Here is a 25,868-nt window from a genome sequence, read left to right as displayed (position 1 = left end):
TGCACCATAAACGCTGGCGGGCCACCTTGCCTAACACCTTGAGAGAAAGATATTGTGAACGGCGACTTAGCGACAGGCGGAATCCAGTTTGTGTAATAATTTTAACACCTTGGCACGCACCGCGACCACTTCCCGGTCGTAATCTTGGGCCGGCGCGGCATTGTCTTCAAGGAAGCCATACCCGTGCGGTGCAGCGTGAAGGAAGGAACGGGAACCGGTACTGCACGGGGCCCATAAATTGACTTTCCGGACGATGGTGGTCTCTAGGCACCACGAATACCACATCATTTACGCATTAAACCGTACGACGACGACCATTTAATCGAAATAACTCACTCTCCCTGCGAGAGGGATCCATTCATTTGCCAGTCCCGGCCACAGACCACTCCCCACCCAGACCGAGAGGGCAGACAGGACCTCAGTTCGCACACATGTTGTCATCCGTTCCCCGGAGACGAACGACACGGGCAGAGCCGGTCGATACCCCATCCGGTCCGATGGAGCTCTCTATGCGATGCGATGGTCCTATCCCCAACCCCGACCGTCGGGACCGTCGGTTCGGTCTCGGTTGCGACTGGCACTTATTACACTCTACTGCTCCGCCTGTCCGTCCGTTACCGACGCCATCCAGCGGATTACAGTATCCAGTCCCCCCGGTGGCAACCGTATGGGAAATCGTTTGTGGCCGTACCCTGTCAGATATTCGTTGCACAGTTTCCGAAGCCAGCACCAAAGGAGGCAAACGAAGCTGGTGCTTCGGTTTAATTGTCCACTAGCTAGCGCATTCTCGGTGTGTTGCTCCTAGGACATGGATTCAAGCACGGATTGCTCAAGTCGGCCACTTTTGGTGCAAAAAGCTGACGAACTCGAGTGAAGGGTCTTTGCCAGGTCCGCAACTTTGAATCCGGATTTCGCTAACCGATGGCTCTAGCTGTCAATTTAACCCTCATCGTAGCGCTTTCTCGGCAACACTGACACTGGTTTTGACAAAGAATTTGAGCTTGAAACAAACCATGTTTCGGACTGCAACTAACTTATTTATTTTACTTATTACAAAAGAAAAAATAACACAAGAAACTATTAGTAACCGATATTTAATGAATTCAAGAATTAAACAGTAACATGGATGAAACAGTTACTAAGAAGACATGAAAGCAAAAACATCACGACAGAGACAACCATCTCCATACGTTTGAAAGCCAGAAAGTCCAGAAGGTCAACAGAGGGGTTCCTTATGAACTGAACGAAAGACATCAAGAAAACCTAAACAACACGTGTGAAATGCTTTTGGACACGTGTACCGAAAGGAAGTCATTTCTCTATCGCCACATACTACGTAGTCTGTTCAAATTTGTTTACTTTTTTATGAATATCTATTTGGTCCCCTTCAAAGTCATCCCCATCAGATAGTGTACAGTTGGGCCAAGGTTTTTTTTCCAATCCTCGAAGCACTTCAAACAATCATTTTTTGTGATCATCACCTTATTTATCTCCTGTTTTTGGTCCAAAATTCTAGCATAACTTGCAAAATTATTTGCGCATAACTTGCGCAGGTAATATTCCTTATTAACAGCTCATAATGCACCACGCCCCTGCAATCCGATTAACATTCTGTTTTGTTCTTCCCTTCTTCGCAGATTCCAGATTGAGTTGACGACGAGTTTTACGTGCTTCCCGGTTGGAGATGTGCGGTGGTGTTGTGACCGAAACAGTCTAAGGAAGTTGGTCCACCCATCAGACGCACGCGCAGGAGAAGCGATACAATTACGTGTAAGGCAGCAATAAGTGAGGCGGGTGTTTGGAGCGAGACTCCCCCTAAACACCGTTCCAAAGGCGAGTCCGACAAAATGACGACACCGAGGCCGAATCGGAGGCCAGGCTGCCTAGTAGCGGCGGTGGCGGTGCTCCTGCTGGCGGTGGCCAGCGCGAGTGGCAGCTACCACTCGGGCGTCAGCCCGATGCCGCACGTGCCGGCGGTGCCAAAGGATCCGAACTCGCGCTGCGAGGAGATCACGATCCCGATGTGCCGCGGGATCGGCTACAATCTGACGTCCTTCCCGAACGAGATGAACCACGAGACACAGGAGGAGGCGGGCCTGGAGGTGCACCAGTTTTGGCCACTGGTCGAGATCAAGTGCTCGCCGGACCTGAAGTTCTTCCTCTGCTCGATGTACACACCGATCTGCATCGAGGACTACCACAAACCGCTGCCGGTGTGCCGGAGCGTGTGCGAGCGGGCCCGGGCCGGCTGCGCTCCGATCATGCAGCAGTACAGCTTCAGCTGGCCGGAGCGGATGGCCTGCGAGAGCCTGCCGGTGGCCGGCGACGGCGACAACCTCTGCATGGAGATGCCGACCGATGACGAGCACGGTGGCGGCGATCGCGGTGGCGGAACCGACCGCGGCGGCTCCTCGGGGGGTGGCCACGGTAGCAAACCGACCCGGAAGTCACACTCATCGGGCGGCCAAAGTGGGGGCACCGGCGGGGGCCAGGGCCAGCAGGGCAAGCAGTGTAAGGGCAAGAATTCAAAAAACTGCCAAAATGCCCCAGGGGAAAGAACAAAGGAGTGCATGTGCCGGTGCCGGGAGCCACTGGTGCCCCTGGGGAGGGAAGGAAGCAGCGGCAGCAGCAGCATCAGCACCGCCACCGGCACCACAACGCTACTGCACCATCACCCCGGCAGCCCGGGAAGCAGCAGCAGCAACCAAAGCGTCGAAAGGGTCGGCGACGTCCTGAACTGCGCGATCCCGTGCCGGGGGGCGTTCTTCACGCAGGAGGAGAAAGACTTCGCCGGCATCTGGATCGCGCTCTGGTCCGGCCTGTGCGGCATCAGCACGCTCATGACGCTGACCACGTTCCTCATCGACACCGAGCGCTTCAAGTACCCTGAGCGGCCGATCGTCTTCCTGTCCGCCTGCTACTTCATCGTATCGTGCGGCTATCTGACCCGGCTCTTCCTTGGCCACGACGAGATCGCGTGCGATGGGCGCTCGATCAAGTACCCGGCGGCCGGGCAGAGCTCCTGCACGCTGATCTTCATCATGGTGTACTTCTTCGGTATGGCCTCGTCGATCTGGTGGGTGATCCTATCGTTCACCTGGTTCCTGGCGGCCGGCCTCAAGTGGGGCAACGAGGCGATCTCGAAGCACTCGCAGTACTTCCACCTGGCCGCTTGGCTCATCCCGACCGTGCAGACGGTCTCCGTGTTGCTACGCCCCGCCGTCGACGGTGATCCGGTGGCCGGCATTTGCTACGTGGGCAACACATCCGTCGAGCATCTGAAGAACTTTGTACTCGCCCCACTGTTCATGTATCTGGTCGTTGGCACCACCTTCCTGATGGCTGGCTTCGTTTCGCTGTTCCGCATCCGATCGGTGATCAAGCAGCAGGGCGGAATCGGGGCCGGCTCGAAGGCGGACAAGCTCGAGAAGCTGATGATCCGGATCGGGATCTTCAGCGTGCTGTACACGGTGCCGGCAACGATCGTGATCGGGTGTCACCTGTACGAGGCGTCTTACTTCGAGGACTGGATGACGGGGCTCACGTGCCCGTGCAAGATGGCCCCGGGTGGGTTACGCCAGAGGCCACTCTACTCGGTGCTGATGCTGAAGTACTTTATGGCGCTGGCGGTTGGCATCACGTCCGGGGTGTGGATTTGGTCCGGTAAAACGGTCGACTCGTGGCGTCGGCTCTGGAGAAGGCTGTTCGGGTCGCCGGATCCGACCGGCGCGGGTCAGGTGTTGATCAAGCCGCGGCCACCGCTACCGCAACCGTACGCCACGTCCGGGATTGGAGTGCCGGGATCGGCCGCAGCTTCGTTGCTGGCCACACCGTACACGCAGACGGTTGGCAGTGTGGCGTCGACCAGCCACCACCATCTGCACCATCACGTCCTGAAGCAGGCCCCGCTGAGCCACGTATGACCTGGAGACATGGGCGGCGGCTCCACCCTGACCGCCGCCGGGTCCGGCTCGGTCGTTGATCCACGTGCCGTCTCCGTCGTTGTCACGCTGCCGGGGCCGCAACCGGGCCAAGCTCTCAGCGACTACGGTCCGATATAGTTGACCGTACGCCCCGATACCGCCCGATGGATACCACCCAGCAATCGAAGTGAACTGTGAATACGCCAACCCGGCTCCACCCGGAGGTCCCGCTGCCGGGGGCCCGCTAAAGCCGTGAAGCATCTTAATAGTATTAAACGCAAAACTCAAAACTCGACTCTAAGAACGAAGGCACGCGAGTGACGGCCGTCACTCTATCACCTACCTTACCTATATCTACCTTACCCAATATGATGATTGCGCATGATGGAAATAACTTATCCTGCCCCGATCGGAATCGGCTTAGTGGTGGCTCTCTTTCTAGTCGACGGCACACGCACCCGGGGTGGTGTGTGGGGCAGGTTTAGCAAAGGAGTAAATAGCGTAGTAGTCGGTAGAGTAGTCTCTCTGTGCGCTCTAGCGCGGTGCATGTTTGTAGGCTATATTTTATACACACGAAGGACAAGGCAGCCAGCCAGGCCGAGGGGGACAAAACGCAGAGGGAGCCACCCTTCGGGGGACACAGTATGTTAGTCTGGTGGGGCGGAATCGTGTGTGAGAGAGAGAGAGGTTAAAGTAAACGGATCGGTACAGTGAAAAAAAAGGAACCACAACCAACGTGACAATATCCTAGCCCCCCCTCATCATATACAGAAGCACAAGAAGAAGGCCACAGCATGGGGCCGGGCAGATCGATCGCGAGCGCGGCGCCCACAGCAACCAACAAAAACCCACACACCTCAAAAGCGCAGCAAATAGACGGATATGATTGGACGGTTTTTCTAAATGGTGCATTTCGATGGAACTTTTATACGTAATTAGAGTTAATTTTACATTGCTCTTCCCCGCCGCGGTAAGGTCTGAATCTCTATCTGATCGCGCCCATCGCTTCCGCTAGTTCCACGCTTCCGCAAGACACCGTGCGTTAGGTTCCGTGCTTGTTTTCCGTTCCGTTCCGTTATTTGCGATTCGAGTGTCCCGCCACGTGCCCCATCGCGCCAGGATGCGCTCTCGGAATGCCATACGAACCCGTCGTCTCAGCGGTCCTTTCCCACACACGGGGGATCAAGAGTGACGGGTTCCTTTTTTTTTTGTTCATTTTAAGATATAGAACCTGGAGCGTCGCGTGACCCCAGGCTTAACGGCGTAGTTAGAGTTTACTCCTTAAAGGGCTCTCATTTCTTCTCTTCTATCGAAATTACGTTTCTTTTGTTAAATATTCTTCGGTTCTGTTTTTTTTTCTCGTGCGGTTCGCACTCTAGAGTACGCTAAAGTAGTTGCATTTTTGCTGTTGCTGCTTTCCTTTTCGCATAGATCGCTTATAGTAATAATAGGAGCAAGAGGTTGAGAGTCTAAAGTATAACACAGAGGGATTGACAAAACAATTCCCCCAAGTTCCCCACACATACCCGCTGCAGATTGTACATATCAAGCCACACGGGACACACAGGATCCATTCGCGAGGCAGCTTGTTACGTTTCGTTGCAACAGTGGCCAACCCGATGTGAACGCAAATGTAAATGTTTTGTAATTTATTTTGGACCATCCACGGACCACGAACAGGCAATGCGGCAATGTTCCGTTCTGGAATCGGCAGTGATGGGGAACTAGGTGTTTCGGTGGGGATTGTATCATGCCCTGTTCAACGCAGCACAATTTGTACAGTTTACGGTATATAGGCGTGTAGGAATATGTGTACGTGTTTGAGAAAACGAAACAAACGGAAGAACAATAAGATGTAGGACAAACCCTTAACCCTTAAGAGGACAGGAAAAGGTGAGGATCCCCCCCCCTGGAATAAAATGTTAATCTAACACCGAATCCTCGTGAGCAGTGAAGAGACGAGTGTTGCGGACAGAAATGAAATCTCCGGCAGAAGGTAGAGGTGCGAAAAGGCCACGCTCTCATTAACCGTCATCATCGGCGCAGAGCATCAATATTTATCATCCTTTCGATCATGACACACAGAAGCCGCGCCGCGACGTTGTGTGCTTTGGGCACTACTTAAGAAGTAAGAGCTGGCCACTTGAACGAAGCAAAGCAAAGAAACATTATAAGAATCAGTAATGCTACAAGAAGCATGTGTTTGGCGAAAAGCGGGCGAAAGCGGGTTAAAAATTGATCTGGTTTTAACAGATACATAGACTGTATACGAATATTGTTCATTTATTTCGTTGTAAAGGGTAACAGTTAGTGGTAACAAAGCAAAACACAACCAAGAATTGCTTTCGCGCCGAAGCGATAACAGTGAGCCATCGAAACCAAACTGACTGACGGCGGCGGCAGACACAAGAGATCCCCATTAGGCTTTGTTCCCAGAATTTTGTTCACTGTTTTGCACATTTTACTCCATTTTTTTGGTTTGTTTTCGTGCTTGTGAAACACGAAACACACATACCTTTAAATAAACACGAACAAACGAACAGAGAAAGAAAGTCCCCGCTAGGTGCGTCATTTTCGGTCTCCCACTTTTGGAAGTGTCCCGCAAGCCTGGGGGCCGCAAATTTTAGATTCTATTGCCTCTACCGGTAAGTGCAGAGGATTGCGGTGTCGTGAAACCAAGATTAATGTGAACAAATCGAAACGTGTAGTAATAGGAAGATAGAGCGAAGCAGCAGCAGCAGCGAGCGAAATCGGTAAATGTGGACACGCGAAATAAATCCTCACGAGCGTCCGATGTCCGAGCTGCAGCGCAAAGTCGTCTACTAAAGTAAGGCAACTTCTTATACAGTGGAAGCGAAAGCATATTTTTAATTGTTTAATAAATTATTAAAACATAACAGAGACGCGTATTGACTGCTGACGGCTGGCGAAAGAAACTGACGGCTGGACGCCCCTCAGGCAGTCGAGCGAAACACTTAACTTTCAATCGTTATTGTGCCCCCTCATAAGGTTGCGGCCATAAAAATCTAATAAAAGATTAGTTTGATATTCGATTTTAAAAATAAACCCCGAAACCTGTGTGTCTTGGGCACAACTCTTCACCAGCTGTGGGACCGCCGCTGATGCGACTATGCCAATAATTTTGGCCGCTCCCCACGTAAATTTTCATCACACTCCACTCCGACGGAGCGCGGAGAAAATATTTCCACCAAATGCCGCGGTCCAAACGGCGGCTATTTGCGGTTCCATCAATTCGCCTCTGTCGCCTATTGACTCTCTAATAGCCGTCATCAGCGAGAATTTATATCAAATGTTCGTTCCGTTCCGCTCGTAATTGTTGGGCATAATGATCGGCTGCTTCGGACCGTTTAATCCCCAGTCGCTGGGCCTCCGGGAAAATGATCTCCATACAGTTTTCCCACCAGGAATGCACCGCTTTGTGAAATTGTTGCCAGACCTCCGAGAAGGTTGTGCAACTTCTGGCCAACACAAAGATGTCGCCGAGACGCAAATTACTGTCCGCCGCACGCTTTTGGGGCGATAAAGGATGACGGTTGTCGTTTTACGGTTAATCTTTGACGGCTTTGGGGTTCCCTTTCGACGGTGGCGGCGCGGCGCAGAAGAAGTATTTCTAGAAATGATGCCACCGTTGTGCTGATGGCCGTTGGAGAGGCCGTGGAAGTCTTTTGTCGTGGTCCAATGGCGGTGCACGCAACCTGTGGCAGTAATTTACGAAAATAAAGATCGAACGCGCCTGCTGTAGTCATGCGGCTGAACCGAGGCCCAGGCGTCGGAACTCTTTTCCTCTGGATCGGTATGTTACATCAATACCAACACAACTTGTAGCATTTTATGTGTTTCTTAAACGAAACCAAAGACCAAAATGCTTTGATGTTTCTTGTCCATGTAGCATTTTTTTAATATAAACTATTCTTTCTTCCAAAGATGACTACTGCAAGCCCATCATCAGTCCACTAATCCACCTGGCCAAGTAAACAATTCAAACTTTCGAGGATTGATGGTGTTTTGGTTAAATTTTGTACCACGCTCGGGGAACTTCAAAAAAATCCGCCTGGCTGTCCGATGTCATTTGTAACTGGAAGCTAAAGACTGCGATAAACGTTTGGGAAAGACAAATCGTGTGATAAAAGGAGCGGAAAATTGAAAAAGCAAGACCTGAGATGTAAAACTTTAATGAACACTGTCAATGTTGGTGGGATCAGAAATGAGGTAGGCCAGAATGTTGTCCATTTGCGTGAATAATTGAGAGTGAATGTTAAAGTCAATCTCGATTTTTCGGTGAGCCACAAGTTTGCACCTCTCTCTGTGGCGTTTCATAAAAATCGACGTGAAATAAATTCCCGCCAATCCCAGCTCACAGCCGGTGGAAAAACAAGGATTGTATCACGAACTAATATGAAACGGCGTTAAAGGCGTTTGTGTCCTCAGGGGGAAAACCCACCCTCCCGCGGGCGGCTGATTGTTTTTGAAGGCAAAGTGGCACCGGGCACACAGAGGACACCGGAACCGGAGAGATGAAAGTACTGACTGCTCCCCAGTAGCGTGTGGATGCTGTTCGCCCTTTTTTGCTGTCGCCGTTCCGCTGAGCTTGTCTCTCGTGTTGTCTAGCGCGTCAACCGTGGGGACCACCGGAAGCAGCTTGCGTTCTGTACCAGTGGATTACGAAAAAAACCGGTAAACTGCTGAGGGAAGGACCACAGGGACCCGACGAGTCACGGCGTGATGCTTGTGTGCCGAAAACAAGGAAAAAGAAATCAACAAAACTGGATAATTTTTTCCACTTTCGAATTTTTACATCCCGCCGCCGTCACACTTGAGAGGCGTGAAGCCGCCCACCCACACACGTGTTGGGGTGTGGGGGGATGGATTTTTATAATTTTTGCACTCACGGCAAGGTGTCGTATGTGCCGTCGTAAAAATTAACCCAACAATGGTCGACCGTCTGATCGTGTTATGCTTTAGTGCTCCGGCTTTTCCCACTTCCGTTTAGAGCTGAGCCTGTGCCGCTAAATAACTTTAATGTGCGGGGCCGAAAAAAGCAAAGTGTGATACCATTTTTGTAGTGTTTTAGTTGGTTTTTTTCTCGCACTTCGCTGCCTTCCGGTCGCGCGGAGTGAATTTTTTCCCTTCAAGTTTGCCCGTCAGTGAGTTTCTCTCGGGGCTTGTGAAGCCATTTGCCATTTTGTTGGGCATTTTGCGTTGGTCCTGGTCCTGTTGCCACCAGGAAAGAGCAGAGAAGCGGCTTTGATATCTGGAGCGGTTAATTAGGTGTTAATTAAAAGTGGCCCCCAACGCATCAATCATGCGACCCACCGTGACGGCGCCTGCGGTGTAGGCAAGCAATCAAAGGATATTCCGTTTTTATGTTCGCCCCAAGGCGACGCAATTCACACATATCGTGCGAAGGAGGACGCGAAAGTGTTCATAAAAATACGGGTTTTTTGCTTTGCGGTTGTATTTTCGCGTTATTACCACAAAACGCCAGGCAGCTCATTCGGTCTTCATACTTTTAAACTAATGAGGGCAAGCTTCTTGCTTTTCGAAAACATTGTACTCACTCCCAGTTGCCCAAATTGGATAATTAGTTCCCGAATTAGAGTGAAAGAACAGGAGGTGTTAGTGGAACATACTCAAATTAAATGCTTCATAATTGAAATTACTACGTAAATTTCCTGCCACTTCACTTAAAATGTTTCTAGTTTCTCCTTAGTGTTTAAAACTAGTGTTTCTCCTTAAGACCCTCTGTCTCCATTTATTTCCAATGCATTTTCTCCTAACAAAACTGCAAGAACCGTCTTTAGAATTTTGTGTATTTCCGCTGGAGTTGGAAAGAAGCGAAAGAAAACCACGGAAAGAAATGTGGGAGTCGGAAGCTTCAAGGAAAATATTTGGGAAAACGCAACTCGCGCTTTTCTTCTCGATCCAACGCAGAGGTTTTCGCATGTTTCGCCACTTCTTAGCCGTTCCAGTGTATTGGGCGGTTTCCGGTCAGCGTTTTACGGATTGGGCTACCTCGGCAGTACTTCATGGAGCCGTATTGAAAATATCACTGGAGATAAACAGCCAAAGAGCACAGCCTGATCTCTTTCTAATCAGGCGAATTTGGACTACCTCCGCAGTACAACCTGGTACCCTATTGAAAATGTCGCTGGAACCGACCTCTTTCAAGAGGATTTTAATGCGAACGCACCTTGTCCACGCAGCTGTCGATCCGAAAATGGCCGAAAGTATCCGAAAAATCAATTAATTAAATAAAACACCTTTTTATTTGAAATTAATCAATTTTATTCGCCGATCTCATCTGGTTACGCTGGCAGATCAGCTATCAGAGCAGGTCGCTTATCGCACCAATCAACGATCAGCATCTGACCACTAATCTCGAAGGGGGAGCAAAGAGCACAGCCTGATCTCTTTCTAATCAGGCGAATTTGGGCTACCTCCACAGTACAACCTGGTGCCCTATTGAAAATCCGGTCCGGAATCGTTCGTCTTTCGAGAGGATTTTAACGCCTACGCACCTTGTCGTTTTGTGTGTCTATTTCACCAAAATTCCTCAATCAATTATACAAACGTAACAGAAAATTCAGTATAATACGTGTTGTTTTTGAACAAATTGAACCAAATTTGCCAGGTGGTAGCTTTTTTATGGGGAATTGTTCTGGTGATTGTTTGAAATCCCTCCCAACTGTACAAAGGGGGTCTACGATACAAAATCTGGGTAAATTTCATAGTTTAATAGTAGTTCGGATAGTTTTCAAGCAATTTGAGCCAAATTCAGCTGGTGTGAGTTTTGTCGTGTATTTGTGAAATTGCTGCTTGCGGAACGAATTCCTTCAATAGTTTGGGGATGCAATCAGCAACAATGGCACAACGTCTTTGGATGCCAAAATGGAATAGGCACGCGTTCACAACGACCGTTTTGAGAATGAAATCCCAAATGATGGTGAGCGCCATCTAGCGGTGGATCGCATCATTAACGATATCCGAGAAACAAACCATTCGATGTTCCGTCGATGTTTTTCTAACCATTTAATCGAAATTAGATAATGATTTCGAACAATTATGATAAATCATCAAATCAATGAAAAATTACTTTATTTTATTTTATTCTTCTTAATGCACCAAGAGTTAGTTTGTTAGGAAGTCGCGACACGTGCATGGCCATCAAACCGCGGCATATGTTTTCCGATGGGTGGCAATTGTAGGTTGAGACCGTCTTTCGATTCAAAGAACGTGTACGATAGCGTGATTGAATCCACCAGCTCCATCTTCGGATCTTCGATAAACTCGGGGTCGATGTAGAAGAAAACCGGCAGGTCTACCTCTTCGTGCGGATTGAGCTGCTGTTCCTCAAAGCAGAAGCACTGTATCTTGTTGAAATAGGCCCCCGCTTCGAACGGAATAACGTTGTACGTGCTGATACCGATCACCGGATGGTCGGTGGGATTCTTGGCCGAGTAGAACGCCAAAGCAGTCTCTCCGGGCACTACCTGTGAGACAGAGGAGCATGTTTTAATGGACCCCCGTCTTTGCGTTTCGCACCATTTACTCACCCTAATTTCGGTTTGCTGGGGCTTGAAATTCCATCGCATCGATGCTCCGATGTCGGCATTGAACTTAACTTTAATTATCCTATCCTTTATCTTCTTCATGGTTTCCACTTTTTCGCCATCATGCCCCTGACTAGTCGTACCTCCGTAACTGTACGCTTGGCAAAACATCCGATACAACGGCACGGCCGCATAGCTTAACCCCACGGTTAGTACGCCAGCTGCCGCCACATAGTAGACCGTTGTCCGTATCCTAAAATTGCGGTCCGAATGTGGCCCCCTTTCGTTGAACCATCGCACCGGCGCCGACCGTTGACCTTTACTTACATTGGTAAGTAAACTTCTGAACGGGAATCTAACGACGGCACGGACACTCTTGGTTAACATATTCGATTATTTCATTAAGTGAACTTTAAACAAACCGTCGGCAAACGCTTTTTAACGCCTTAATAACATTTTTATCTACAGGACCTTCGAAATCGTGTTTACGCAAGGTTTGTTTTGATTTTGTTCTGTTATGTCACTGCTTAGCCCGAAGTTAGTTTTCGTTTAATTATGCCAGTTCGTTACTTCAAGCGAGATCGTGATTCATCGAATGTGAGATTGTAAATGGAAATATGCTTTTATATTTAATCGATATTATTTGCAACAACTACACAATACTTTTCCAAAAACTTAGAGCCGCTTTTTATGCTGCATTTATTTGCATTATTTTATTTCTTGTTTATTTCTCAGGGCTCAGTGTGAAAATGTTTGCAATTCCTGACCATAGATGGGTCTGCCTGCAGTGGCACCGTTTGGATGGTTGCGTTTCCGTTGCCTAGGAAACCGGAAACCATTTTCAGTTCATTATCACATGTTGGAAACAAACAATCTCCGATTTTCCTACAGCAAACAATACTAAATCTTCTATGGGACAGTGTTAAATGAGTGATGAATTTTGATTTGGACGACCCTCTGGAAGGATTGCTCAGTGATGGCAGCAACGACAGTCTGTTTGGCGATGAAAAGGCAAAAAAACCGGCACAAAGCAGCAAACCGGGCAAGATGGAAGATTTGTTTGGAATAAAACCGTCCGAGGCATCGAAGAGCGCCTTGAAAGTGGAGCAACCATCGACGGCTGCAAACAAAAGTCAACCCGCGTCGCTGGACTATTCGAAACCGCCGAGCACCACCTCAACAATTCACCAACCGTCGAGCTTGACCTCTGTGCAAGGAAAAAAACCAGTGACACCGGTCAAAAAGACCGAAAACGCTACTTCCGGACTTAAGCCTAGCACACCGCAGAAAAAGGAAATCTCATTCGATGACAGCGATCTGCTGTCGGATCTTGGCTTCGACCCCAAGAAGCCGAGGGCAAAGTCAAGCATCCTGGATGATATCCTCGGTGTTCCGATGGGGCCATCGACGAAAGAGGTCCCTTCGAAAAGCACACTGGCCAAACCTAGGCCGAGCCTTCCGGTAGCCAAAGAGGAAGCAACGGCTGCGGCTAAAAACGTTTCCCGTCAGTCGACGGAAACGTCCGATAACCTGCCACCGGAGAACACAATTTTGGGTGGGTACGCGCCAACTGGTGGTGGATCAGCCGTCCTGCCACGGCGTAGTGGTCGGCGAAAGTCGTCCGTGTCGGCGCTCAACGATCCGTTGGGACTGTTTGCGACGGATGACAAAGCCGTCCGCCGTGAGTCTAAACAACCGAAGAAAGGAGGAGCCGACTGGCTGGGTCTCAACGAGGACAGTGTTTCGAACGAAGCAGATCCTCTTCCGACGCCTGTCGCTAAACCGGTTGTACCTCCGGTGCCTGTGGTCCCTGTGCCGATTCAAAAGCCCGCTGAATTACCAGTGCCGGTTCGACACGATCCCGAACCGCCAAAATCGGAAGGCAAAATGCCAGTCCAACCCACTATGTCGGATCCGTTGCTGATTTCAAACACATTGCAGCTTGTGGACGCCGAGACCGAGAGCGCGCTGGTCACAATGCAGCAGCAAGACTTTCAAATATCCGTGGCCAGCCAGATGAAGACCCAGGAGAAGGCTCTTCTCGATATGCAGCAGAAGCAGCGCTCCATTTTGCAACGACAGGAAGCACAGTTCAATGAACTGCTGCAGAAGCAAATGCAGCGTCACACCGCACTAGAAGAGGTGCTGACCAGGCAGCAGGAACGAATCAGCGCAAACATCCAGTTAATTATGAATCAACCACCACCGACGGCACTCAGCTCCCATCTTGAAGGCAGCCAGCCATACCCAGCCTCAGAAGGCTTAAGACACGAACCGCAACCGGAGGATCTTATCACGAAGATCGAGTTGCAGTCGGAGGTGAAACGACTCGAAATGGAAAAACTACGGCTCGAGGATTTGGTGTCAAACCTGACGACGAATCACGGCCAAGAGTTGTCGCTACTGGAGGCAAGCTACAAGAAACAGATCGGCTTTCTGGAGGAAAGCCTCAAAATAATGGAAACCAGGCTGAAGGACGACAACAGAAAGTTGGAGGAGTTTTATCAACGCAAAATAGATGCCATCGAAGAAGAAAAATGCAAACTGGCACAAGATAATGCCGGCAAAATGAGGGAAATGGAGGAAAACCACCGGAGCGCGGTCGAAAAACTGAAGCAAGCGTACGAAGATAATCTGGAGCAGCTTCGCCAGGACCACCGGGATGTGATCGGTTCGATCCGTGAATCGAAGATGCTCGAATTCTCGGCGGTACACGAGAATCAATCCTATCTGCAGACGCTAAAAAATGCCTCGAGTTACCTGGAGAACGCGTCCGGTGATTTGCAGCAGCTCCGCGACACGCTCCACGATCAGATCGAGTTTTGCCAAAAAGAGAAAGATCTCCAGCTGAAGGCCCGCGAGAAGCAACTCGAGGACCAACAACGGCTCCTGGAGCGGACACGGGCCGCCGCCAGCGAAGAAAAGGACCGTCTACTGAATCTGGTCGAAGCACTCGAAAGTAAAGTTACCGAAATGACGAAGGTAGGATCCAGAGTAAGGGTGGTGCTCACCTTGTGCGGTTTATTGCATTTTTTTCGTACCGATTCACCCACAGGTCTCGTCCGAGGAACGCTGGGAGTATCGGCAAAAGTGCGTGAAACTGGAAGCGGAACGGTCGAGCTTCGAAAAGGAAAAGCAATTTTTCAGGGAACGCCACCAGCACGAAGAAGCCCGAATCGGGGAGCTAAAACAGGCGCAACTGGATGAGAGCGCCCGGTTCAAGGACAAGCTGAACCAAGAACGACAGGCGCTGCTCGAGGAGAAGGCCAAATTCGAAACGATGGCTCAGCTCCACTCCAAAGTGCACCCTGGTGGTGGCTCAGGCTTAAGCTCGCGGGCGGAAGTCGAGGCTGCCGTAAAGGTGGCCGAAGAGGCAACGCACCAAGCGGACAAGGAGAAAGAACGTTACCTGCAACTGCAGCGTCAGTTCGAGGCCAAACGCCGTGAGCTGCTCTCGCGTGAAAGTCAACTGCGCGAAACAAGCGCTGAGCTGGAATCCGCGATCGAACGAGCCCGACTGCGGGAACGGAACGCCGAAAACGTTTATCAAGGGGTGCGCAAAGCGGAGCAGAACGCGCAGCTCAAGATGCAACTGGTGCAACGTCAGTTCCGGGAAGTATCGGAGCGAGAAGATCGCCTGGCGAAGGACAAGATCGAGTTCAGCAAAGAGCGCCTCGAGTTGCAGGCCATCCGACGCAAGCTACAGCAGAACCGCTGCAGTCTGTGTAAGATCGGAGAAAAGTCGCAGGAAATCGGTGATCTGCTCACCACCAACACGGACTCCGTGGCGGATGATCTAAAGTTGGAGGCTAGCTTTGCCGAAATGCAGCAGCGGCTGGACACGACCGAGTTGAAACTCGATCAGCTTTTCGACAACGACGTCGATCGCCACATGAAACTGTTCTTCGAACGAACCCGGCTGGAACAGCTCGATGTAGCAGCGGGTGGCTTAGATGCGATCGTCCTGAATGATCACGGGCACGCGCGGGAGTCGGATTCCGAAACGCAGCTAAAATTAGAAAACTTTTTTTCGCATTTGAACGAGAACCAAGGCGGTGATAGAAAGTAAGGAAGCAAAAACGAAACGTCCACAGTTTAGCCAAATTTTAGCTCGTTTTATGATAGGTAAAAATTGTAGTACAAAATATTGTAATGTTGTGAGAGACATTACCTGAGTGAATAAAAAGGAAACCTCATCGGTGTTCAAACCCGATTTGGTTACTTTCGGAGAAAGTCTCTGGCCGCCTTTCTCTCGCGTACGGCTCTCTGTTTATTCGCGAGCATTTGTGCGGCCACATTGCGCACTATTGTGCACATTTTGCCAAAGTTCGCATACTTGTAATCGATCGTTGCCGTTTCTACTAGCCACCGATTGTGGTTCCACAACCGCTCAAATCCCGCCGGATACGCCGGATCGCATGCACCGTAGGCGAAGTTCATCACCGCGACAAGCCGTGGTTGGCCGTTTTGAAACATCACCAACGGTCCGCCAGCGTTACCCTGGGGGATTGCGTCAAGGCAAAGAAAACGGAAGTTTAGAATGAGAAATCACTTGAGCACTTGAGGTGCACCTACCATGCACACGCTCGCCGTCTCGTTGCTGTAGATGCAAACGCGGGAATCATACAGAATACTGCCGAGATTACTCAGCGTTCCCAGCAAATCCCGGCACTGCGCGTTCGACAGCGCGATGGCGTCCATCTGTTGAAGCTTCGGTTTGTAGTCGTCCGGTGTCGCAAAGTCCTGCCGTGACATAAACAATAAAGTAAGCAGTTTTTGTCCTTGACCGTTGCACGCGATCGACGCAACCTTATCCGAGCCCCAGTCGGTGTAACGGACGGCAACGTTGTCCGGTATCGGTCCCGGAAGGAGGGAAATCGGTTGAACGGCCTCGTTGAACTCTATCAAACCGAGCGTCTTCAGCACTGCCAGATCGTGGTTTGCTTCCGTGAAGTTAAATTCCGGATGCAGGACGTACGATTGGATCGCCTGAAACTGATCGTTGCCACCTGATTGGAGATTCACCTGTCCGAATCGTATCCGCACCAGGGCCTGAAGCGTTTGCTCGGGGTACTGGCCACGAAGCTTCCAGATAAACGATGCCTGCGTGACGACGAAGCGAACGTTCAGGATGGCACCGCTCGCCAGGTGGCGATCGTTCTCCAGCAATCGAATTGACGCCTGGTACGGAACATCGCTGGCCTTCTCTACGTCCGTCCCTTCGGCCATTCGCGATTCCACTGCAGAGAGCAGCACACAGTTCACGCACAAGACGAACGTACCCCAGGCGTGGAGTCTCATCACGGTGGCGGAATGTTTAAAACTAACCCACACCCGAGGTGGTGGCCATCGGGGGCCTTGCAGTTGCATTGATTTGTCGACGGAAATCGAACGTATGATGAATGAGTTGTTGGCGTTGCGATTAGGTGTGTGGAGGGAATCCGTGAGTGATCGCCATGTGCTTAGGGCAGGTATCCACTTATCAGCCAGCAACAATCGACGTCCGTCCTTTTATCGTGACTCGATGATGTATTCCAGCAACGATTTTGGGCGGCGTCTCTCCGGGTTCGAGTTCGGATTCGGTGGTCGAACGGCGCACTGTTATGTTGTAAGTAGAGTTTTTATTTTCCATTTCTACGTTTGTAATACAGTTGGGGTTTTTTTTAGTAGAACGCTATTTTGGCATCCATGCGTTTAAAATGGTATGATCCCGTTCCCGCATCGTGTTGCACCAACGGCATTGAGGGGAAACAGTCGCCCGCTACTCGTAACACATTGATTTGCTTCTTCACTGTCCATCCGTTACACGAGGAATAGAGTTCTTTTTCGCACAATTCGAGTCTGCTAAAAAAAACTCTGGCGGGCAAACCATTGTAAATACAAACTTCCAAACAATGTGAAGGTTTTTGCAACGACGGAACGCGAAATTGGTGATCAAGTTGTTGCTCACGAACATCTTTTCTTCGATTTTCATTGTGGTTCAAAAGAATTTTTATCAAAAACCTGCTCTATTCATAATCAACAAGAAATATTCTTCTTTGAAACGAGTTTATACCTCTTTTTAGCTAGTGGGTTTGCTCTAAAATTTACTAGGTCTTAATTTATAGTAGAGTTTTACATGACGCCTTTCCAAACAAGAGGCCAGACCAGAAGCGAAGCGCTGTGAAGTGTATGGAGCTCTCTGGAGTTAACTTAGGATCTCGTCAATCGACTGTTAGACCATAACATAGCATCTCACTCCGTAAAAGCATTTTCTTGGCTAAAGGTTTCCAGGTGCTGGCCTTCAATACACGGCCAAACACAAACAGCACCGTTCTATTTCGACCTGTTCCATTTCCCTGTTTTCTAATCCCTCTGCAACCTGTGTAACAACCGAGCGCGTCGACGTTAAGTTAAAACAAAACAAACATTTTAAGGTCAAAAATGTAATAGTAGAAGGCTATCTGTTGGGGTTATCACGGTTCAAGTAAGTGCTTCTAGTATGCGCGCCCGTATGGTGGTTCAGGTTTGTTTTGTGAAAGGCGATCGTTGTTGGTTTTTGCAGTTCCAAATCGTTAACCGCGCGCACGCGCACCTCTGAGTGCCTGGTTCGCAACGGTACCCTACACGTTTCTTTACGAAAAACTCCTTCACATCCTTCCTTTGTTTACACGACGCCACGAGTACTTAAATTATTATTATGTAAAATATAAATTTACGAATATTGCTTACTGTTCGTCCACATTACGTACGTTACACATCATGGCCGCTGGGCTCCCCCGGCTGGCGGCAATGTTATATCGCGCTTCCGACTGTCGCTCTGTCCTGCCCTATAGTATTACACACCGGGGAGCGAGCGCCAGGACCTTAAACACCTGCGAGTGAGCGCCCTAGGAGTATGAGTAACGCGAATCGTAGAGTCTAAAAAAGTTACTAAACGCTTCGGTTGAAACGGCTCTCTGGCCGCCGCCGACGGTTCACACCGCTTTCACTTCCAGCAGCTGGGGATAGTTCTCGACCACATTCAGCAGCATGGTGTCGATGTAGTGCTTGAGTCGTCGGTTTTCGTCCTCCTTTTCCTGGAACGCCACCTGCAGCTGTTGGGAATTGGAGAGTACGAGAAAACGTGGTCAACAACAATGCGTCGTGTTTTTGGCTGGGAAGCAAATTTTACAGCACTTGCGAGATGCATTAAAATGAAGAAATTTAATTTGTTAAAAGGCCGGTAATATTGGAATCACAACACACCGATGAAAGTACCAGCCGATCAAGATCGCGGCTTGCCAACCGGCTTGATTAAAGGGAAGGAAAGGTCAAAACACGCCAAAACGAGATCATAAATTCGAAAGATATCGAAAGCAGAAATGGTTGCGAAACTTTTGGAAAAACAACACGTTAGAAGACGAAAGAATTTAATTATTCAACAAACACTCGTGTAAAGCCCGTGTGTTGTATGTTTTATTAGCAAGGCAATGAGGAAGAAAGAAGGCAGCAAAATAGGAGCACTAAAACCGTACACAATTCGAAAATGTTTCGAAGCATGTCGGAGAAAGAGTTGTAAAATTAATTATTTACAAATACACGTTCAAAGTGTGTTCATTAACACGCCCAACACGGATAGTCGGATCGAAAAGGTTCAGGCACACAGAACTCAATCGAAAGATTAAGGAGCAGTTCAAAACGGTTGCATAGAAGAAAGTGGCATTGTTAAACCCAAACAGAAAGAGCTACGAACGGCGCAGGGCGCAGATTGTTGGTTAGCAACTTCACGAAAAAGATTAGTTTCAACCAGGAAAGCGCACAAACCGCAAAATAGAAGTGTTACATCCACCACTTAGCCACCAAACTCGCACGCACCAGAGAAACCAAAGTGTAGAGAAAAGAAGGTTAGAAGTGTGCGGAAAAAGGACGCGAGCGTCGTGTGTCGAGTGGCGGCGTGTGATCGTCAAACTAACCTGTGTTAATGACGCTAAAGTGGACGAATCAACGGAATCCTGTGGATGGAAAGGAGCGAAATAAGAAGAAGAAGAAGTAGAAGATACAGAGAAGCGTGTAACACAACGGAAGTCAAACAAATGGTAAAACTAATCACCACACACAACCCGCACACGGCCGCCCACCGAAAACATCGATCATCGCGTGGGATGCGCGACAAGGTAGCGGCGCGTCGTGGTGAACATAAAACTGCCCGATAACGCGGGTGATATGGACTCGTTAGAGAGAGCCTTGTATCGGGGATGGGGGGGTCGGTCGTGAGAGAAACGATAACGAAATTCACCGGAAGCCCTGAGAGCCCTGAATGCTGAAAAGCAGCCGCCGGGTGGTTCCGCCGCCGCCGCCTCGTACCTGATTCTGGCTCATCGCTTCCAGCTCCTGGGCCAAACTGTTGCTGGGGCCGTTGAGCAGATTGCGCCCCTCCTCGATACTGCGCGTCAGCATCATGGCCTGCAGCTCCTCGTTGGACTCTTCGAGACTTTTGTTCTTCTGGCGCAGCTCGTCCATCTCCTGGTGCAGCTCTTCGAGCCGCAGCGATTCGGGTGACGTCGTGGGCAGGGCTGGGCCTCGCTCCGTCCGCAAACGTTCACACTCCTTGCCCAGCTCGACCATCAGCTCTTCGGCCGCTTGCTTATCCGCTCGGTGTCTGTAGTGCCGCCGGACCGGAAAAATAACCAAACAAAAATGGTGAGTACGTGTTAAAAGGGGGTGACAGAGTGTCCTGCGTACTCACTTCTTCTCTTCCGCCTTCGCTTCGGCCAGGTCCTGCTGCGCCGTCATCAGGGAGTCGCGCGTTTTCTCCAGCTTCTCCTCCGTGGCGTGCAGATCGCCCGCCTGTTTGTCGCTTTGGGAGCGCAATCGCTGGATCTCGTCCCGCAAGCTGGTGACCTCCACCTCCATCGTTCGTATCCGGATCTGGCAGTTCTCATTCTGCAGCTTGGCCTCCCGCTCGACACGCGCCAGCAGCTCCCGGTGGCGCTTCTGCTCCTGCGTTAGCCGTTCTTCGGCCCGCAGTTCAGTCTGTGACAAAATAAACAAACCGTTTAGCCATTCGTTCGTACCGGGGAGGGACCCACTCTTCCCTGGGACGGGTGGCACAGAACAGGGGGCCATCCGTTTCCGGTCCCGGTCTGTGATTATTCATACGACAAAAATGGTCGTGCCGATGGTCGGTCGGCTGACAATGAAATTATTCCCGCCATAAGCGAGGTGCGTGCTCGGATCATAATATTTAAATAATCGCTCCTCACAATCACCGAAGGGTGTAGAGGATTTTTTTAATGTAAAACGCTTGTTGTGCGGTAAAGTCAATGAACTTTGCGCTGGACGATTACAGCAAACAGATATTTGATATTCGTGCTACGTTCGCTAGGGTAATTACATTGCCGTCGCGGCACTCATACGATCACGGGGAGTTACGTGATAGAATCGAACATTTGCACATCGATCAACACTAAATTATGTTAAACAATTTACTCAACATCTGGGGTAAAAATTGTTTTAAATTGCGTTTCGAAGATTCAATCAACGCAGACCTCCCGATAAAGGTTTTCCAAATGGATTGATCTGCCAAAATGAAGAAACTTGAAATCCCCTCCGAAAGACAAACTTGAGCCATCTCTAAATCTCTAAACACGATTTTATGGAACACTCTTCGGTGGTTTGGAGCCATAGTTTATAATTTGTTCCAAAGCAAAACGTTGGCCACGAATGCAGGCAAGCGTGTTGATTACGTAGATGGGCTAATATAGTTCCGACACCACTAGTAAATGAAAGCTAGTGACTTTGGTTGTCAATCTTCTGGCAGTTACTCAACAAAGTTGGACGAGCAGTTTTTGTGTAACAATCGTTTGAGTGAGTTGATGTTAATTTTGTTTGACTAAAATTAACTAAACGGAGTTGGATTCTGTGTATGGTGACTCTGTGCCATCATATGCTACTGTGAAATATGAGGTAGCTAAATTTTAACGGGGACGTTCGAAAACTGCAACTGGACACCGAATTAAGTGTGGAAGATAGCAGGGGCTATGATCATGTAAAAAAAACGGTTTGTTTCTCATATTTAAAGACATGAGAAAGCTGTTCGCACGTTGTGATCACGTTGAACTGCTTGGCCATACGCCTTACTCACCCGCGCTATCTTCAAGTAACTTAATTTTCAAAACAAATTCACAACCAAATTAACTAGCTTTCATTTTGTAGTGCTGCCATCTTCACGTCGCGGTAGGAAATATAGTACGTTAATTTGGAAACGAACATTGTTGGTCCGATGACGACAGTCCTACCTCAAGGATAGCGAGTGGTTAACTATTTTTGGGGCGACTAACGACGACATAATTTTCGCTCCGTACCAACCCAACCCTTACCTCTCTCAGCTGCTCCTCCAGCATGTGGTAGCGGGCCTGCAGGACAGCATATTCCGTTTTGGTTCTACTCGTACGATCGTCGACATTGCTCTGCGTGTCCGCCAGATTGGTGACTTGCCGTTGTAGTATTTCGAGCTGCAATTGAGCAGAAGGAATTGACGTGTTACTAACACTCTACTAGTCTACTCTACAATCTACAATTTAAGAGCAGGGCGCGACAGTCAAGTGATGAATCATTTGCGGGCAAGATGTCGATGAACTGTGTCTTCTAAACCCGAACGTCCAAAATAGATGTGTGCCCAAAAAAAACGTTTTGCTACGCACCAACCACCAAATGAGGCCCGAAAAACACTCGGCCCAGTAGTGGTCAGCGAAGGACTTTTGGACCCCGAAACTGCGTCGCGGCAACGCGTTTCACTTACTTGTTCGTTTAGATTATCACATAGGTCTGTTTTGATTAGATCGTTCATTTTGCTGCTCCCGTTGTGGCTGGCCTTCAGGATGTACTTGTTGCCCAGCTCCGGGTTGTCGTTGATCAGCTTCAGGTTGCTGTTGATCAGATTGTTTTTGGCGTTCTTTTCCTCGATAATGACCGAGCTGATGAGGTTGTTCGTCTTGTTGTTGAGCAGCTTGATGTTGAGTATGTTGCTCTGCGCAGTCGTAGTGCTGCTGTGGTTGTTGTTGAGCTGCGATGGCGGCTGCCCTTCGCCGCCCATTTCGTCCAGGAAAAAGCCCGACTGCGGCCCGGACGACGGGAAGTCGTGCGGGTGCAGACTGAGGAACGTTTCCTCGTCGATCAGCACCGGCTGATCGGGCGGGATGTACCCGTTTAGGCGCAAATCTTCCAGACTAGAGGTGCGTGACTGTTTCCCGATCATGGCCGGGACCCCGCCCGGCTGCGGGGCCGGTCCGCCGACGAACTCGAACTGGCCCTGCCACATGTCGTAGTCCAGATCGAGACTGTCCGGCTGGCTGGTGGACGATGGGGTCGTGGCCGAGGTCGGAGTGGTCGACAGGTAGTCGACCTTCTTGGTGGTGGTCATCATTTTGAGCGGTGAAAGTTTATCACTAAGTCGCTGCCAATTCATTGGGCCGACGGCAGCGACCGGTCATTATTTACCCCGGGGGAAGGAATGCCTCCCGAAATTACTGGACCTGGTGGGTGGCACCACAGTCGAATCGTCACTAGTTACCCGGTTCACTATAGTTTCTTTTCTAACGACACTTTCTACACAGTTGGGAATTTCTAAGTAAGGCACAGGAGGTTAGCGATTTGCACGTTCAGCAATCGACGAGCGCCCGCGAGATGCGCCCGTTTGGTTTTGTGAGCGTTTCGACCCTAGCTGGAGCCCGAAAGGAGTTATGATATCGTAACCGAGACCCACCGAAATGCGGTGGGCCCCCCAATTTCACCGGCCAAACGGATGCGGTAAGATGTGTAATGTTTGTTCGAATAAATTAAAGAATTACATTCCGATTTGCGCGATGATGTGGCGGCGAGAATAACGTCCTATTACGTGAGGAGTGCGTAGCCTTTAATATGACTTGGTCTCTGTATTTCATAAAATTATGCGCCTATCATTATGTTTCAAAAACACAATGCCCACACTGCCATTATGTAATGCCTTCTCGTCCCGAGCGCACCCTGGAGTGTGTGCGGCTCGAGCCAGCAGCAAACATTTCCGCTAATTGATGCCAATTTTTTTCTACTCCGATGCAATTCGCGGCATTGGAAACATGAGACAGCAGCCGAAAGATAATGAAATTAAAATAATACAAGAAACGGAGTGGAACTCGCTCGGAAACTGTTTATGGCGGTTCGGGTTTCTGGTTCGGTAGTTTCTCTGCCAAAAAAGCTCCGTTGGTTTTATCGCCAGCAACACCGAGCTTTTGGTTGATAAATCAACACTCGCATTTGACACCCGGCAGCCCAAATGTGGAGAGAGTGGCACCGAATGGCACACCAAACACTGCAGAGCCTAAGCCCATCGCATCAAACCGTTTTCCAAGCGCATATTTTGGGCAGAGATTTTCAATGGCAGAAAGAAGAGGTCCATCCATATTTATGTGTGGCCCCCGTGGGGTCCACGATTGGTCAGTTATTACACACTGGGCGGATGTGTTCCAGATAAAGTTATAATTTTTCTTCGCCTGGCGCCATCGTGAAATGATTCCAGTTGGCCGGCGGAAGACAGATGTTGCTTCACGCGACTAGGCCACACCGATCATTATCTTCGGGGAAGCTGCCTGCATGCTGCTTCCAAAACATATCTACCGTTAATCGGCCAACTACTTTTAATGAACATATGAACTTGCCAGCGGGACCGCCTCTTAGACGGTAAAACGGTTCCGAAAGGCTCATCTCGGCAGTCATGCAAACGACACGATCGTCACTTTCACGTGTCGACGCGAAAAACCAGCCCATCGGCCGAGCTTTCGATTTCGTTCTTTCGTTCGAAACGAAAACATCGTTTTACGCGGCTTCGAGGAGTGAAAAAAAACGCAACATCGCGGTCAGTCACGAACCGTCGGGGCCACCACTAATTAAAATTATTTGTTGAAAGTAACAATTTTTTTTTTTTGGTGAACCGGGCGGTGCAAAAACGGAATCGCGTGCAGCACGGAAAATCCGCCGATGACTTTGGCCAAGGTCCAGCACTACTGAGAGGGCGAGTGGCCTTGCACTCCGGCCCGGCCCAGGCCGGACACTAGCGTTTGAAAAGTAAAAACGAAAAATTAATTAACCAAACGCTCCCACAACTCGGTCATCCCGGAGGGGCCAGCTGAGAGAGTACCAACTCCGGCGGGGTTAGTGTTAATGGCCGCGGTGAGTGAGCTACTAAAACGCCCAAAAAAACTGCCCCCAGAGAAAAACCACCGAAAGTTGAGAAAGCTGTCGACGAGCAAAGGCGGTTGAATTGGTCATTTACGAGGCAAATCAAAACAACCCGACAAGGATTTTCACGTCTCACCACCGAACTCTGATTTTCCTTCTTTTATGTGTAGCACTTTCGCTTTATAGCGGCGACACAAATTTATCTTCGACTTTGCCCTGGCTTTTGTCTGGTTGGGCGTCTTCACACGAGGTCTTAAAATTCGATTGCAATACCTCGACGAGAAGGATGTAAACGAATGGATAGCACAAGTCCAACGTGCACGTCAACAGTCAAATCAACGGTTAAAAAGTAACAACTGTTCCAACTGTGAATAAGGGATTGCAGCGCAGTGCATTTCTTGCTGTAACCATCGATCGATCGATCTCACCAACTTTGATCACGAAAATTCACAACACACACCAACACACCAGCCGGTCCCGTCATTTGCGCGAGTGCAACGTTTTGTGAAATAATTGCATTCTACACCTCTCGCAACAATCGTCGTCGCAGTGTGAAAATTAGTACCTTTCAGCAACGATCATCAACCATTCACCTGCGCGCACTTACTTCACTCTCCGGCGGGGAGTTACAATTTTCCATTCTTGGAACTTTGTCGAGGGACACAGCTGCGCAGTTGGGCTTCGTGTCGTGCGCCATCGCGGGCCCCGCGTTGTGATCGGCCCCAAAAAGGTAGTAGGTGTTTGGCAACTTTGGCGGCAACAGTCTCGATCGCACACTCTGGGGCGAAGCATACTTTCCGTTCCATTCGTTTCGGGCACCGTTTTGGCCATCATGATAAGATGTGGACCGCGGACCATGGTTACCCGGTGGTTGGCAATGGAAGAGAGTTTTTCCTGCTGCCAATCACAATTCCTGCCCCAACCGCGCGTGAAGCGTTCGTTCCGCTCACAGACAAAACGAATGTTACCGTAATCCCAACCGAAGCTCCGTCGGACGGTACACTTCAGAGGTAGCAGCATAAGACGCTAACGCAGAGCGCGCCGCCGTTGTCTTGAATGGAAAATCAATTTAACACTTGTCCGTGGCTAGACGACCATAGGAAGGCGGACCCATAACCAGGCGCCACAGCCGGCCAGCCGGTGAGGCAGTTACAATTGGATAACAATCCCTTCGGGCGCACAGCTGCAAAGTACGTTA

General features: G+C 49.6%; 5 protein-coding genes across 11 annotated transcripts in view; 2 read left to right on the top strand and 3 right to left on the bottom strand.

The window, feature by feature from the left end:
• The first annotated feature begins 1,847 nt into the window (after positions 1 to 1,847).
• LOC131215176 (frizzled-2) lies at positions 1,848 to 3,923 on the top strand. The gene has a single exon (XM_058209562.1). It carries the CDS (start codon positions 1,848 to 1,850, stop codon positions 3,921 to 3,923), a length of 2,076 nt encoding a protein of 691 aa, XP_058065545.1.
• Positions 3,924 to 11,067: 7,144 nt separating this feature from the next.
• LOC131216636 (cytochrome c oxidase assembly protein COX11, mitochondrial) lies at positions 11,068 to 11,981 on the bottom strand. The gene is made up of 2 exons (XM_058211178.1): positions 11,498 to 11,981; positions 11,068 to 11,434 (listed from the first exon to the last, which is right to left on the bottom strand). The coding sequence occupies exons 1-2, from the start codon at positions 11,879 to 11,881 to the stop codon at positions 11,081 to 11,083; spliced, it is 738 nt and encodes a 245-aa protein (XP_058067161.1). The 5' UTR covers positions 11,882 to 11,981; the 3' UTR covers positions 11,068 to 11,080.
• A 446-nt stretch (positions 11,982 to 12,427) lies between these two features.
• On the top strand, positions 12,428 to 15,563 carry LOC131215174 (fas-binding factor 1 homolog). The gene is made up of 2 exons (XM_058209559.1): positions 12,428 to 14,476; positions 14,550 to 15,563. The coding sequence occupies exons 1-2, from the start codon at positions 12,428 to 12,430 to the stop codon at positions 15,561 to 15,563; spliced, it is 3,063 nt and encodes a 1,020-aa protein (XP_058065542.1).
• A 149-nt stretch (positions 15,564 to 15,712) lies between these two features.
• On the bottom strand, positions 15,713 to 16,844 carry LOC131215173 (trypsin-1-like). Its single transcript, XM_058209558.1, has 4 exons — positions 16,823 to 16,844; positions 16,304 to 16,734; positions 16,070 to 16,237; positions 15,713 to 15,994 (listed from the first exon to the last, which is right to left on the bottom strand). The coding sequence occupies exons 1-4, from the start codon at positions 16,842 to 16,844 to the stop codon at positions 15,713 to 15,715; spliced, it is 903 nt and encodes a 300-aa protein (XP_058065541.1).
• Positions 16,845 to 17,111: 267 nt separating this feature from the next.
• LOC131216639 (rab11 family-interacting protein 4B) overlaps positions 17,112 to 25,868 on the bottom strand; it is a 34,547-nt gene continuing 25,790 nt past the window's right edge. For 3 of the 7 annotated variants that reach the window (XM_058211183.1, XM_058211182.1, XM_058211184.1), the window contains exons 2-7: positions 22,257 to 23,080; positions 21,835 to 21,969; positions 20,202 to 20,488; positions 19,820 to 20,114; positions 19,429 to 19,467; positions 17,112 to 18,570 (exon numbers count right to left, since the gene is read on the bottom strand). In XM_058211183.1, the coding sequence (XP_058067166.1) occupies positions 18,451 to 18,570; positions 19,429 to 19,467; positions 19,820 to 20,114; positions 20,202 to 20,488; positions 21,835 to 21,969; positions 22,257 to 22,922 (1,542 nt within the window). In that variant the 5' untranslated portion in view covers positions 22,923 to 23,080 and the 3' untranslated portion in view covers positions 17,112 to 18,450. The remainder of the gene's footprint in view (positions 18,571 to 19,428; positions 19,468 to 19,819; positions 20,115 to 20,201; positions 20,489 to 21,834; positions 21,970 to 22,256; positions 23,081 to 25,868) is intronic. The other 4 variants (XM_058211186.1, XM_058211187.1, XM_058211185.1 and 1 more) reach the window with 3 other exon arrangements.

The sequence above is a fragment of the Anopheles bellator genome, chromosome 1, assembly GCF_943735745.2.
Source record: "Anopheles bellator chromosome 1, idAnoBellAS_SP24_06.2, whole genome shotgun sequence".
NCBI lineage: Eukaryota > Metazoa > Arthropoda > Insecta > Diptera > Culicidae > Anopheles > Anopheles bellator.
The sequence above is the reverse complement of the archived record's forward strand: the minus strand, read 5'-3'. Positions and strand labels throughout refer to the sequence as shown.